The following is a 16,784-nucleotide window of genomic DNA, read 5'->3' on the forward strand; positions in this document are numbered from 1 at the left end:
GTAATAGATAAGAACAAAACCCACATAATGTATCTTTGTACACACTCAATCACAAAGATGTCCAAAGTCTTCATTTAAATATAATTAAAATAATTACTTACCATCCAAAGCAAAAAAGTGCAAGATAAAGGCCCAAAAGGGTAGCAACGACATGTCTTATAAAAGAGCTAGTTTTGCTTGAACGTAGATAAGTTCGAAACCAAATGGCTGCTAGCAAGGCAAAGAGTTGGCACACTACAAAGTTGACCTGTAAAGAAAAATTAAAATTCCACATTAGCAACACAGACTTGACTCTTTCATTTAATGTCACATTTAAATTCTCAGGACAAAAACCACCAAAGCTATATAAAATTAAGATCTTCCAAGTTTACAAGAGAAACAAAAACAAAAGCAAAAATCGGGGCCTTGGCAGGGATGACAGCTCTGAGTTCTAAGAGACGGGCGGGTGCACGCAGCCTGTACTACAGGGCCAGGCGGCACCCAGCGTGGAAAGGCCTGGAGGGGCAGCTGGAAGAACCTGCAGGACATGGGGATGCAGACACAGAAACAGCACAGGGTACCCTGTGGTTTAAGGGAAAGAAAAAAACATGTCTTAATGACACAGGCATCCCTCTATTAGAAAAGAACGGCTCTGAGCTTCTCCAAAAGTCCCCTGGGTCAAGATCTGCTCAGGACCCCCGAAGGTCTGGTGGAATGCATCCTCCTCCACGTGGAGTTCGCGACCACTCCTGGCAGAGGGCACCAAGGCACAGCGGCGGGTCTAGAACCACCACTTAGGAATGGCGGGGACCAGCTGCCTCCTCAGCTCTGGGGGATCTCGAGGACTGATGCAGGAGGCGAATGGACGAACGACAAGAGCGGAAGGTGCCTTCAGAAAGCAATGAGGAAACACATTGACTCTCAAGTCCACCATGTCCGTTTTTAATTTTCTTCATAACTCGCAGACACACTGCTCTTAACTGTGGGAATGAGGTGCAGGCTGACATCAGCGCGGCTGCTCTTCTCTCCCCTAATACTTCTGCCCTGGCAAAACGGGGCATAGTAGGCTAAGAAGAAGAATCTCTTTGGTACTTAAAGACAAGAAAAATCTCCATTTCTTTCCTATGAAATATTTTCTCATAGGCTATTAAGGAAAATAGCTCTTAAAATCTAAATACAAGAAAAAAATCCATTTGACCAGAGGAGCTTGCAAAAAACACAAAACAACAAAATCACTGTTTCAGGCACCTCAATTATGAACAAATCACACTATCTACACGTAGATGCTGCCATAAATCCAGACATTTCTGCCTAAAGACACACACAGTTATGTGCTTTTTCTTGCATTACAAGGAGAAAAACAGTTGAACATTGTTGTACTTTGTCTAAGGGACCATTGTTCTTTGAAACAGTCAGACTCAATACACGCAAATTGTCATTCCAACAGGTTCTAAGCACTTTTTCCCTCCTAAAGGGTCCTAACAATATTTTCTTAAACTAAAAGTAAATACATCGGAAAAATAAATATTTTCGATACAAATACTACTCACACCTGCAAAGCCTCATCCAGTTTAAAAACTTCATTTCAAACATCCTCGAGTTCTTCAAAAATGTATAGAGCCTCTACTATGGGCAAAGCATTAGGAAACCAAAAAATGCACAAGTCCCAGACCTAGCCCTGGATAACTTTAGAATCTAATGAAAAAAGAAAACAGGTACACAAATAGCTTCAACTCAACTATTAAACGTCTTTTTAAAGGTTCTATGAGAAAGCGCTTTTAAGAACACCACACCAAAGGAAAGCGCACAGAGGGATGAATGTCTCAAGGCAGGTGACAGGATTTCCCAATCACAGCTGATACCCACAACCGTCTGACGAGTTTCTCCCTGTCTCCCTCCTTCTCTCTCTCCTCCCTTTCTCTTTTCATTAGTGTCTAATATAAAACAAAGTGTGATAATTATCATAGAAGCATTCTTGGGCCACTGACATACAAAATATTGTATTTTTGCAAATACCCATTTCAACATTGTCATCTTACAGATAAAGAAAATGAGATCAGGTCTTACTCCAGACACTGAATCAAAATCTTAGGGGGTAAACCCAAAAGTCGATATAAAAAACAAAAAAAAAAAACACCCCACAGGTCCTTATAATCCTCGACGTGTAAGAGCCAATAGTGTTGGAAAATTAGGGAAAGGGCATTTTAAACAAACACATGACAAAAACAAACAAACAAAAATAATGTGAAGGAACCACTGAGAAATTAAAGTGCAAAGGAGCACAATGTGGACTCCTGGGGCGGGGGGGGGGGGGTCAGAATGGGAGGTGGATTTGGAAAGTGAGGGCTCTGCGTGTCATGCTGAGGAGTTTACAGCCGAGCCCTTAAGAACTGAAAAACCACCGGAAATTTTTTAAAATAACAAAGTGATATGGTCCATCCTCTGCTTCTGCAAAGGCAGGAGCGGAACAAGGACAGGAGGCTGCTTTATCAGCCTCCCTGAGAAAGGAGCCCGCAGTGGCAGGGGCAGAGAGGAGGGGACCAATTCAAAGGATGCTCAGGCCGGAGGGCGGTCAGGTCTGGTCACTAGAGGAAGGGATGAGTGAATATGAAGGGCAACAGGTCGTTAACAAATGATAACATGGTGAAAAAGGACAATGTGGGGGGGATATCCAGAGCAGAAAGCCACATTTTATAGATAAGGAAACTACGTCTTAATGTTTAGGTGACCTGTCTAAAATAAATAGCTTAAGAATAATTCACAAATTATCCACTAATGGCCAGGATAACTGTGCAGGAGATATAAAGATGCACAAAATGTGGTCCTGCTCCAAAAAAACCAAGAGTAAGTCACAGACACAGAACCAGAGTACAGTTTAAGCGCTAAGGCTCAGACCCCAGGAGAAGCCGGAGGAGGGGCACTCCATCCCCCGGACCTGGGGAAGCATCCCCACGGCAGAGCCAGTGTCTGAGCCTTGTGTCTGGGCTAGGGAGGGTAAGGAATTGGATGGTCAGACAACGGCAGCAACTCTAGGAGGAGGGAGTAGCAGAATTCGTATCCAGAAAAGAAGCTATAGGACACCCAGACGCAGAAGTCCACACTACTACCTTACATAGAAAAAACTAGAATACACATACACACCCAAATGTTCAAATAACTGTTCTGAAAGGTCTTAAAGGTAAAACTTTGCCGAACTGAAACCATATCTCCGTCATTCTTTCATGGGTGGGGTAGGGCTGGGGAGGCCAATGATTACCAGAGAGGGAGAGAGCAAGAAAGAAGGAACACACCTACGCTATCTGGAGATACATCATGTCCTGGGTACTTGGCACTGGTTATCTCATTTAATCCCCAGAACAAAGTGCCATTTCCTCATTTTACTCAGCCAACTCCAGGTCACTTATAACAACAGGTATCCAAGTCCGACTGTTCTAGGCTGATTAATGGCTGCCTCTCTACTTCCAGAGAATGTCTGAAGGTCAAACTTGATTGCGACAGGCAAGACTTCTAGAAAGGATGTTATCTGCAAAACACTGCCACCCTATTAAACAGAACATCGATAACTGGTCGCGTCCCATTGCTAATAAACACAATAAAAAAGATCCTATGTGGAGTTCATGTACATTTGTTTTGACTTGTTACAGGTCAACCCTTTCTACAAGCTTTCCTTTAGATGGAAAGAAATTTAGACTAAGATGACTTAATGTTCTTTTTTCAAAGCTGTTTTGTTGAAAATATATACACATGACCTGATGTGCCTTCAAAGAAACTGCCACCAGTAATTTGGGAATGGGGGAGGGGGAGGGCAGGCAGGGTACAGGAAGGAAGAAAGAAGTAAAATTGGAAAACCTTAGCTAACTTAAGACTTACTGGTAACAGTAAAAAACGCTGCACAAAAAAGTCCTTATAAAAGCAACAGTTGTAGACATATCAGAGGATGTTCTTTAAGGAGCATGTTTTGCATGAGCTGGTGAGAGAAGTATTTTCTTCAACACCAAATGACGTAGCTTGATATCACAATTAAGTCAGTGTCTAGGCACTCAGGTTAAAAGCCTACTACTCAGTAATTTATGACACTCCAATGTAACAGCAACAAGATTAATTATTTTTTAAGGACATTCAAAGAAATACTGAAATATTTAATATCCCAAATAAATTTGTAAGCGCATTTAGGGAGAGAAGGATCCAAGATAGTGACCTAGGAGGCTCCTGAATTCACCTCTTCCAAAGGACACACCACAACTCAGAATCCACAGAGCGATCTGTAACTATGGGAGGCGCTGCATGGTAACTACCTTACTGTGGTGATCATCTCACAATATGCTCACATACCAAATCATTATGTTGTACCCCTTAAACTCATACAATCACAGACATCACTTACATCTCAATAAAACTGGGGAGAAAAGTATTTAGGTAGTTTAAAAGCTATTTCAAAGATTAAATAATGGGAATAGGGTAAAGGACTCTTCTTCTGGAAAGACTAAAATCACACCCCATTTCGTCAGCTCTGCTGCTAACATCTTCCTGCATTCTTACTGTGGGCCAGGGGTGAGTAGGCTCCTCTCAGGTCTCCACCTGACCAGCGGTTGCTTGCAGTGCCCTTGAAATCCATGGCCAGGGCGTGCTCAGGCCCCACTTCCATGGGCTCCTCCCCGTGAGTGGGTGTGGCAGGAAAAGAAGGTAGGCCCGTTTCTAGGACACTGGAGACTGGCTTTGAGGACCCCATCCACAGGACTCAGACCTGTAGGCGGCTGGCTCTACCACCTTCTTCCAGGCCCTTCCGGCTTTCTGTCCCAAATACTTCCCCAGGTCGATCGCATCGAACTGCTCCTCGGGGACCCAAACTAACACAACCATTCTAAGCCCTTTACAATTATCAACTTAATCCTCACACAAACCCTCTAAGTTGTGCTCTACTGTTTTAGAGATGAAGAAACCAAGAAACCAATGTACTGCCTCCTACACTTAAAAACAAATTCCAGATAAATTAACAGTCCATACTCAACTGTGGCGGTCATTCATGCTATTCACCTACTGCAACTTCTCCTCTCCTTGGGCAGAGGAAGAATGAATTTCCTGACTCCCTGCCATGATGAGCCTTGGCCAGTGAGCTGTGAGCAGAGTGATGTGTGTCACCCCTTAATTACCAGAACCAGAACCTTCAGACTTCAGAGTTGTCTTCCCATCTGCAATGTTCCAGAAACGACGAGCAAAGTCCCCCTGCCAACTTGTAATCAGACAAGTAGCAAGACAGACCTTTGTTCTTCTAAGCCTATGAGATTTAGAGATAGTTTGTCACCCCCGCATAATCTAGCTTATTCTGACTTGCTATGATAACTAAAATTATGTATGTCCTAGACAAGAATGTAAGAGATTACATAAGCTTATTGAGTAATATAAGTAACATAATAAATAATATTAATTTTACATAATAAACAGATTTGCTACACAAAAGTTAAAGACTTCTACACAACAAAGAATACTAAAATAATGTAAGTAACAGTCTAGAAGGAAAAAATGCGTACATAAGATACATGATAAAGGGTTTTAATATTCAAAATGTAGAAACAACTAAAAGTCAGTAGGAAAAAACGTAATTAAAAAATAGGAAGGGGCCCCTGGGTGGCTCAGTCAGTTTTGCATCTGCCTTCAGCTCAGGTCATGATCCCTGGGTCCTGGGATCGAGCCCCACGCTTCTCCTTCTGCCCCTCCTCCCATTCATCCTCTCAATCACTTTCTCTCCCTCTCTCAAATAAATAAATTTTTTTTAAAAATTAAAAAAAAAAATAAAATGTGGTTAAAAGAATGCATACATCTGTATGTTTTGACGTGAAAGATCACCAGGATAGTCTAGTAAGTGAAAAGCCGCAGAACAGAAGAAAAACCCAAACTACGGATACATTCCCTCATTCTATATATATACTTACTGTACTAACTACGCACCTGCTATGCATCCACAATGTGCTAGACGTTAGCATGGTCTCCACATAATCTATTCATGAATGCTGCACGTCCCTACTTGCCAGTGCTCAACAAACAGCAGGTGTGCTCTAGGCACAGGCCGTGTGCTTGACAGGCCGACTTCAGGTAACCCTCAGGACAACCCAGGGGACGCAGCTCTGTGCTGCTCCCCACACACCGCCCTGCTTCCCTGTGCACATGCACAGAACCAAGCATCAAACTATCAGACTGGTCACCCCTAAGAAGGAGGTCATGGAGAAGAAGTAGACTTGAAATACCCCAGTATTTCCGATGCTGAATGTAGTGAAACCCCCTATGCAAACCCCTCCCATTTCCCCCACAAAAGGAATAACTACTAGCCTAAAGTTGTAGTGCTCTCATAAGTATTTTCAAACTTTTACCACCTGTGTAATTTTATCCTCACAATATTCATGTGACCTAAATGTTATCTCTACTTTAAAGGACACAGCAAGCATGGAAGATTTGGGATCCAGACCTTGTGACTCCGTCTTAGGCTTTTTCTTTTAGTTCCGAAGTTGAACCTGATGCTACCATTTTCTCATTTTTACCAAGGGTGCCTACACTTTAACGTGCAGCTAAGAAAATGTTGTGCTTCAAATTTCCTCCCTCTCCTGGAACACGAGGAGGGGATTTCGGAAGTGTTCAAAATGCATATCAAGTTATACACTCATCACTGTGCAATTTTCTGAACAGATCTGGGCTATCAAATAGGAGATCACCAGCTACATGTGACTATAAGCACTTTCATGTGGTTACTCAAAATCGAGATATCAAATACACACCAGACTTCAATGACCTAGTATGAAAAAGAATATAAAATTACCTCATTAATAATTTTTATATTGATTACATATTGAAATATTTTGAACATACTAAGTTAAATAAAATATTTTATGAGCATTAATTTCACCTGGGTTCCTTTTTACTTTTTTAATGTGTTTACTAGAAAACTTAAAATTATATATATGGTTAACATTTGTGGATCACATTGTATTTTTATTGGACAGCCACAGGCAAATCTGATATACTTTTTTAATTTAAATTCCAGCACAGTTAACATATGGTGTCATATTAGTTTCTGGTGTACAATATAGTGATACAAGTCTATACATTGCTCAGCTCATCACGATAGATGCACTCTTAATCCCTGTCACCTATTTCACCCATCCCCCTCCACCTCCCTTCTAGTAACTCTCTGTTTGTTCTCTACAGTCAAGAGTCTGTTTTTTGGCTTGTCTTTTTCTTTGTTCATTTGTTTTGTTTCTTCAATTCCACATATGAGTGAAATCATATGGTATTTGTCTTTCTCCAACTGACTTATTTCACTTAGCATTATACCCTCTAGATCCATCCATGTTGTTGAAATGGCAAGATTTCATTCTCTCTTATGGTTGAGTAATATTCCATTGTATATACGTACCACATTTTCTTTATCCATTCATCAGTCGATGGACACTTGGGCTGCTTCCATAGGTTTGGCTATTATAAATAATGCTGCAATAAACATAGTAGTGCATGATCTTTTCAAATTAATATTTTTGTATTCTTTGGGTAAATATCCCATGGTGTGATTATGGGATCATAGTATAGTTCTATTTTTAACTTTCTGAGGAACCTCCATACTGTTTTCCAGAGTGGCTGCACCAGCTTGCTTTCCCACCAACAGTGGAGGAGGGTTCCCCTTTCTCCGCATCCTCATCAACATTTGTTGTTTCTTATATACTTTATTTTAAAAGCTTAAAAATGTTCCCCCTCCAATGAAAAAATGTGTAAACTGCTACATGTGCCCAAGAACATTTTGTCAGTTACCACTACAACAGAACTAAGCATTCTATTAGCCAACAATTGACTTATTTTAGAGTAAAAATAGAATTTTAAAAAAAGTTTAGAGTACAAAAACCTAAACCTTGAGGCAGCTCAAGAGGAGTACAATCCTCAACATATTAACAAAAGTGGCCCCAAATATCAATTCCTACCTCCATATCTCTTATCAAGGGAATACAAAATCTGTTTTAATGTTACTTTTCTATAGTATTACTGGCTTTTAGATAGTGCCCTCACATTCTCAGCCAGTGTCTTGCAAGGTAAACAGCCAGGCTTTGGGAGACCCCACACTGCTGGGGTGGGAAGTGAGGCACGCAGCCTATAGCCAAGGAAAAAAGGGTTCTCAAGGCCCCACAGACAGAAAGAACAACTTTTAACATCATCGGCACTGTGCTCAAATCTACCTGTGTAAATCCAGCTGTGTAAGCATCATCCAGACAGCCAGTTTGAAATGGATTCTTGGATACTTGCCCCAAAAGTTTTATTGCCCAAGCCTAAACCAGGACCTGAATTTTTTTTTAATTCCCCAGGCAAAACTTGTGTGTAGCCATGTTTGGGAAACATGTCCTCATCAACCAACCTCAAATCCAAGTAGATACGATGGGCAACAAAGGCAAGGCATAAAAACACTTTTTAAATCTTTAGGAAATAATACAAATTAAACCCATATAAAATACCATTAAATACCCACCAGTTTTGCCAAAATTTTACGTCTGACAACACCAAGCACGGACTACAGTGTGGACAACGGGACCTCGCAGAAGGCTAACACAACTGCTTGGGAAAACAGTTACATTCTCTTCCAGGACTGAAGCTATTCATACCTTATGACTCAGCCACTTCACTACTTAGACGTGTAATATGGGGAACACGAGACACGTACAAGATAGTCAAAACAGTGTGATTCACAATAGCCAAATGCTAGAAAACACCCAATGCCCATTAACAGTAAAATGGTTAGGGGCACCTGGGTGCCTCAGTCGGTCGAGCATCCAACTCTTGTTTCAGCTCAGGTCATGGTCCCAGGGTCGTGAGATCCAGCCTCCAGTCAGGCTCCGTGCTGGTGCTGGGCGTGGAGACTGCTTAAGATTCCTTTCTCTCCTTTCCCCTCTATTCCTCCCCTTCCCCTCACCTCTGTCTCTTTCAAAAACAAACAAATAAACAGTAAAATGGCTAAATTGTGGTATACTTTTACAATAGGAAACTACATAGAACAATGAAAATGAAAGAACTATAGATTTTTTTCACAACATAGGGATTAAATTCAACACACAATGCTGTACAGAAGAAACCACACATCTCTTGAATTCATTCAGAGGAATACAAACAACATAAAAACATATATTAATAAAAAGCTCCAAAAAACAAGCAACAACCCACACTGTTTGGGGATGCCTACCTGAGCCGTAAAGCTACAGACAAGAGCATGGAATGATTATCACTGAAGTGACAACTGAAGGGAAGGGATCAGGTTACAATGAGGAACATCCAGGGGGGGTAATATTCTATTTCCTTCCCTGGGTGGTTACAGAGAGACTGACTTTTTAATTGTTAAACTTTATGCATTAGCTATGGTAACATTAGGTGCTGTAATAAACAGACACCCAAAAATATGTAATGGTCCCAACAAAACTGGGGATCATGTCATGTAACAGCCTGAAGCAGATATTCCCTGGCCAGTGGGCAGCCTCCCTTGGCGGCTGATTCAGGGGGTCCCTGCTCCCTCCATTCTGGGGTGCCATCATCCAGAACCCCATCATCGCTTCATCCAGCCACAAGAAGGGACACATGAGAGCCTGGGAAAGGCACACCTGTTCCTAAAGAGCCCCAGCCTGAAAATGGGACAGGGATCACTGTGGGCAGAGCCGCTAATGGAGCCCCAGCACCCTGCGAGGCCTCCTGGGCCCTGCGCTCGGGCTGCGAGCCAGGACAGGCAGAACGCTGACTCCCGCCGAAGAGCTCAGTGGCCTCTGCCTCACATTCGCTGTTTCATAATTTCCTACACGGGTGTTACATTTCACAATTAAAAAGGGAGCATGAAAAACTATAGCTCTATCTGTCCAAGTAGTCATGAAGGGATTGAAGGAAGTCAAGGAAGAAATCCAAAATGTCGTTCTCCATACGCAATTAAATTAGGAAGGCAAGGCATGAAACTGATAGTATTAAATTGTTATGTGTGTATCTATACCTTATGCTTATCATGAATGTTGAAACCCATAAAAATCTTAAAATTAGAAGTGTCCTAAAAGACCAGCCAGTCCAGCCCCCAGTCCATAGAGTGTTTCCCTCAGAAACTGCCTGGATATGGTTGGTCATCCATCTTCTGACTTCCAGAGACAGGACACTCACTACTTCGCAAGCCAATTTGTTCCATTCTTGGAAATCACTAAATTTTCATAAGTTCTTCCTGACAGAGACCTGAACTCTTCCTCTGAGAAGTCCTCCTTGCTTCTGCTGGCCTGTCCCCATCCAGGTCAAGTGTCCCTCTGTGGTCCCACAGCACCTACACACACTCCGTGGCTTGTCTACCGTGTGCACGCCTCCACACTCCTCAGATGGGGCAGAGAATCTGGTACACAGTAAACAAACTTTTTTTTTTTTTTAAGAAATTGGCCTATTTTGTGTCTTTTAGAAAGACACAAAATAAGCCTAATTAGCTTTCCACAAGAATAACCCCTTTGAAGATGCACAAACTCCTTTCCACAGTAAGCCACAGAAACGCAACAAATGCTATTTGGAGAATAGCATTCCAGACTTTTTACCAACTTTGTCCAATTCATTTATACACTACTCAAATAAAGAAAACCAGGTATTTCTCTGCTTTTGATATAACAATTCCTGAATCCTACAACACCAATATACAGCTTTCTTAAAGTCACAGTCTGACGCTCTGTCAACTAAATTTTAGAAGACAAAATACTGCTTAGGATTTTATCACTTGCTCTGACACCCACCAGAAAAGTTAAGTCACTGAAAAGAATTCCAAATAAAAAGTTCTAAAGAAATATAAGTGGGGAAAAAAAAGACTGAAGAAACAAAGTTTAGCTTAGTCCAGTATTTTCTTTGAAGAACAGGTCGAGATTTCAATCCTCATTTCAAATGCAGCCATTCTCAGGGAGTGGGGAATTAGAACTCTCTATGCACTCTCAACACTAATGGCTTTTAAATATTCAAATTAAAGTCAAGAATTATATAATATCTCAACAGTACTGACAAAGACAACATCTCAAAACAAACTTTAATAGACTCATTTTTCTTTACAAAATTTAGCTAATAATTTTTTTAGTCCTAAGTATTAAATACCATTCCTCCTCACAAATTATTGTTCTCAGACTGAAAAACTGTTCCATAAACCCAGTTTTCCAAACTGTTAACTGAATTAGTCTATTGGAAAATGTAAAAACAAAACTTGATGGCTTTTGGTGTAGCAAGTGAATACCAGGTCCAATGTCACTTAACAGAATATATCATGACTATACAAATAAATTAAAAGGAGCGAACAGTTCAATATAGACTAAGAAGCAAAGCATCACACTCACTAATTAAAATACCTAAAATTTTCTAATGAATGAGGGATCACGAACAATAAAAACCTGTCCAACAAAAGCTTTCTGCTTGAGGTTTAAATGTCCCTCTGAATACACCAAATATAATTTGTAGTTTGTAGTTTGTAGTATGGTTGGTTTTAATTCTTTGGGTGTTCTGAAAAGCTAAGCAGAGCATCAGAACCAAAACAGAACAAGGGTAGGAAGATGATAAGGCAAAACAGAATGAAGCAGCAGAGCAGGCTTTGGAGTCCAACTGCTGTTAACTTGTTTAGTATCTCTTAACTTCAGCTTAGAAACCAACATCTTCATACAGACAAATAACAACCAGCTAGAAACTCTAATGGATGGAAAAAACCCAGCTACAAAAGCAACCGGAAATATTAAGTAACAAAAAGTAATCTTAAAAAGAAATGGATAATACCAACGTGAAGCAAATTTTAAAATGCTACATATATATATATATACATGGGAAGAGATCGAAAAACTACTTGACTAGAAAGGGCAGCCATTCTTGGATAGGAAGACTCCAGTGTCATAAAAAATGTTCATTGCTCCCTATATCAATCATTACATTTAAGTCCAGAACAATAAAAATGTCAATAGGCTTTTTAGAAAAGAAAAAGTTGATCTTAAAATATAGAAATATAAACAAGTGAAACAGCCAGGAAATTTATAACAAGAGGAGACTTCCCCTATCAGAGGGTAAAGCAAATTTAAAAACTAGAATGAGGACTAGATGAAGAGAAAGATCAATAAAACAGAACTGGAAGTCCAGAGATAGATTCAAACACATCATGGGCATGTAGAATATGACAAAAGTAACATTTTAAAATGTTCTGGGGCAAAACCAATAAAAAAAAAATTAGAGGCAATTCCATTACCATAAATGTAAAAAATTCCCTAGTTGCCAAACACTATAAGCAAAGTAAAAAGATAAATAATAAACCTGAAAGGAATACTTGGAAATTATACCATAAAAAGCTACTTTCCTCAATATATATAAAGCTCCTACGAATCAATAATAAAAAAGGTAACAGGGGTGCCTGGCTGGCTCAGTCTGTGGAGCCTGCAACTCTTGATCTTGGGGTTGTAAGTTCAAGCCCCACGTTGGGTGTAGAGATTACTTTAAAATCTCCAAAAAAAAGTAATAAAATAATAGAAAAACGGGCAGATATATGCATGGTGAGTTCTCATTCACATGAAAAACAATGCCCAAACTCTATAATAAGAGAAATGGAAATTAGAATAAAGTAACATTTCACCTATCTAACAGAGTAAAATGAACTTCAAAAGCACTCTGTATTGTCAAGTGTATAAGGAAACAGGAACTCTAAAACACTGGCAGTATATACTAACAGAATGCTGATGGAGAACAATTTGGCACTGTGGGAGAGGATGCATTCAATATTATGTATATGCATTGCAGCATTCTATAACAGGAATAATTGGAAAAGACAGAAACTAGTTAAAGTATGGTACATTAAGTCAATGAAAAGCTAAACAGCCATCAAAAAGAATGAGGCAATCCCGTAAGTACTACCATGAAATGATCTAGATTTCCTAGAACAGAAGACCTTTCTCCTTGCCAAGAAAATGTTGATTTGGTTCAGTTACCAGGCAGCCGCTTGCCTCAAGAAAAACTAGAGCCTTCCCTAGTGCCAGGGGGTGAACAGTGACTGGTGTTACACAGTCACTGCCAACAACTAATTCAGGACACGGACGTGTGCTGCGGTTCTGGTCCATGAGAAATGAAGCTGAGGACCGTCGGCAGAGTCCTCCTTTTTACTTCCCCACACGTAAAAATGGATACAACATAGATATGCGGGTTTTGCCCCTGGACTTTGCGATTTACGTGAGACCCACGGAATGAGAAAGGTGCCTGAGAGATGAGGCACTGCCTAAGAGAAATAAATAGAGAAACAGAAGAAAAAGAACAAAGAAGCAGGTCTTGATAACATCATTAAGCTGCTGAGTTAACGGATCCTGGAAGCATGCTATCCCTCGGTTTCCACAAGGTCACAGACATGCCCTTGGGGATATCGCTGGAAGGATACCCCAGTAAATGGTAACAGTGGTTGCCCTTCAGGGTAGGGGATAGGGGTAAAGAGAGACTTTTCATCATATATCCCTGTCTACTTTTTTATTTTGTACCACAGTCATTTATTATCTACCCCCAAATAATTACATTTTTTAAAGTGATACATGCTTGTGGGGCGCCTGGGTGCCATGGTCCGTTAAGCATCCGATTCTTGGTTTCAGCTCAGGTCGTGATCTCAGGGTCGTGAGATCGAACCCCACATCTGGCTCTGTGCTCAGTGCAGAGTCTGCTTGAAATTCTCTCTCCCTCGCCCCTCCTGCTCATGCACTCTCTCTCTCTCTCTCAAATAAATCTTTTTTAAAGAAATGATACATGCTTGTTTTCAAATTTCCAAACAAAAAAACTGAGCACCAAGATTTAGGATCACAATTATCTCATCTCCCTACATTGCCTCTGCATTGCTAGTTTCATCCCATTAAATGTCAAGTCATGGCAGCCAGGTCTTAAAGGATATGAGCATTTCGAACATGATTAGGTCACTGCCCTAGAGGAACAACTCTTTCAACAAGCATAAAGTAAACTGAACTCCACTACTGTCAGAACCAACTTTGGTGAGGTAACACAAAACTCTTAATTCAAGAACTACCACCTGCCCCTAATTAGTAAAAATAAATTCAAACCAAAACTTTGGAAAACTGGTTTTTATAAACCACCATAAAATCTACAGATTATCCAATAAGAATAACATTCTTCACAAAACTCAAATTGGACACATAAACTGAATTCTTTACTGTATCCTCTTCTATCTCCTCATTCTACCAAACCTGCCCCTTCCCTTTTGGGGCCCCAACTTAGTTAATGGGATCGCTTCCACCCAGCCCCTCAACTAGAAACTATGGAACATTAACTCATATTTGGGGGGGCTTCCAAAGCACTTTTTTAAATCACTCCTATACAGCACTGGTCACTTACTGGCCTATTAGTCTGACTTTCCTTTAGACCGTGAGCTTCTCAAGGCTTGAGAACAAATTCTGTTCATCTATGTATTCCCATCCATCCCCAATGGAGTGTCTGGCTCCATGCGTGCTTCTCATTGACTGAAAGAAAAAGTAGGGGGGGAGAATTCATGCCTCTGAGTTTGCTTAAAACTTGTGAGAGGCTTAATGCTCTTAATATTAATTGCTACAATTAAAAACTTCACAACCAGAAATTAAAAAAAAAAAAACAGAAGCATGAAGATGAATTCTAGTCACCATTCAACAAACACTGTTTAGGTACAATGAACAACACAGACATGGTACTTTCTGCGCTCACAAAATCTACGGGCAGCAGGAAGACACGCAAATGGACAACAGGAATGGCTGCTGAGCAGGACGGTAGGCTGAGGGTTGGCCCCACGCAAACACAAAGCAGAGGGACATGCCTCTTGGGACTATATCCTAGCTCCTGAATTATACGGCAACTGCATCAATTATATGGCAACTCCCACATCAACAAAACACATAGCCAGCAAAGAACCCTGCTCTCCCAGGACAGGCGCATACCTAGACATGATATTCTCTCCTCTTCCTTCCCAGACGACGGCACAGGGAACTGCAAGGCAGGAGCCAGACCTCCCTTAACCACCTACTCCACGGTGAATGCAACATCATTAAAAACAGCCAGACTCCCAGGGGTTTATTAACTGACAGATCCTGAAGCATATTCTCAGATCATCCACAGAAGCCAAAAAGCAGTAAACTCTTACAAATGCACAGAAGCAGAAAGCAAGTGATTGCATCAAGACCTCACAGAAGTTAGAAGTACCTATCTTCTACCTTCCAGATTAAGGAGAGCTTATCTCCTTAAATTTCACTCTTAACCGTCTATGTTTAAAAACTCCTAGGAACTAATTAAGGGGAATTTATTTATACTTGCCTATGAAATTAAAAGGTGCTAGATTAACTGCATCCACAGCTGCTAAATTACGAAGCTCAAGTAAAGGCAATCTGCAGAAACAAATTTAATCCAGATAAAAATAAATAAACTCAACACACACACATCCCAAAATATCACATGAGCACAGGCACAAAGGAAGGGTTAGTCTGTCTAACATCCACGACACCTGTCAAACGTACTCTGCCATAGGACTAACAAGTTGCTCATCCGTGAACAAGATAAAGGGGGATAAATATAAGAACGAGGAACTACTCCCCCCTTTTTATTAAAAGGGTTTGGGGTGTGTGGGTGTGTGTGTGTGTGTGTGTATACACCTCCATATTTGTCTCTTCCATGGTCACAAATAATACTAGCAAATCAGAAGACTTGCAAAGGGAAAAAGATGAATCTAAACTGACAATGACTGGGTAAACAAATCATACTGTATCCATACAACAGGCTATTCCTTAGCAATAAAAAGGAACTCTTAAGACACACACAACGACATGAATAAACCTCAGAATAACTGAGAAAAGTAAAAAAAAAGAAGAAGAACAAGAGGACTACAGTACAATTCTATTTATATACATTTCTGAAAAAATGCAAACTATTCTATAATGACTAAAACAGATCAGTGGTTGCTTGGGGATGCAGGGCAGCGAGAAACAAGAGGTAGGTGTTACCTAAGGGGCACAAGGAAGCCTCGGGGGTGATGGATATGTGCGTTAGCATTGTGGTGACACGTGACGGAGGGACACATTCGTCAAAACATCCAACCTTACACTTTAAATATGGATAGTTTATCGTGTGTCCATTATACCTTAAAACAGCTGTTTAAGGGGCGCCTCAGGTGCAGGTGGTTGAGCGTCCGACTCTTGATTTTGGCTCATGATCTCAGGGTCCTAGGATCGAGCCCCATGTTGGGCTCCCGCTCAGTATGGAGTCTGCTTGAGATTCTCTCTCCCTCTCCCTCTGCCCTTCCCCTGGCATGGCATGTGAGAGATGCATGTCTCTCTCTCTCTCTCTTAAATAAATAAAATCTTTTTTTTAAAAAATGGTTTAAAATGTTTTAAGTAAAAGGCAATTCACATTGACCATCGTGCGGGTTTCCGTGAGAACATCACAGCATGTGTGATCACCTTGACTTTTAGAAGGCTATGTCATTTCAGTTACATATCACACTTGTGGACTAGTGACAGACAGCAGTTTTGGAACAAATATAGATAGGAAACACCTACGGGCTTGTATTTCCTCCCTGTTCATCACTCTCATGGTTTAAAAAGACCCATTTTAGTGAAACTTCTTAAGTTCCTCACAGAGAGTCTCTGTGACTCAATAAATGTCTGGTCTTCAGAAAGAAGTGAGCTTAAAGATCACCCCGTCCCACTTCCTCAGTTTAAAGTAGACTGAAGACTCTACCCTTTCTTAGGGAGTTCACCTCTGTTCACTGACACTTGACTTTGTAATCTTAGTCTCGACCTCTCCACTAGGCT

The 16,784-nt window shown here is 40.7% G+C and overlaps 1 protein-coding gene across 1 annotated transcript in view; it reads right to left on the reverse strand.

Moving 5' to 3' along the window:
- Nucleotides 1-16,784, reverse strand: part of MBOAT2 (membrane bound glycerophospholipid O-acyltransferase 2) — a 119,699-nt gene that overhangs the window by 70,080 nt on the left and 32,835 nt on the right. The window contains exon 2 of the mRNA XM_028099533.2: nucleotides 102-247. Within this exon, the coding sequence (XP_027955334.1) occupies nucleotides 102-247 (146 nt within the window). The remainder of the gene's footprint in view (nucleotides 1-101; nucleotides 248-16,784) is intronic.

The sequence above is a fragment of the Eumetopias jubatus genome, unplaced genomic scaffold (genome assembly GCF_037043125.1).
Source record: "Eumetopias jubatus isolate StellerSeaLion01/CBP00866 unplaced genomic scaffold, mEumJub1_p1.0 scaffold_9, whole genome shotgun sequence".
Lineage (NCBI taxonomy): Eukaryota > Metazoa > Chordata > Mammalia > Carnivora > Otariidae > Eumetopias > Eumetopias jubatus.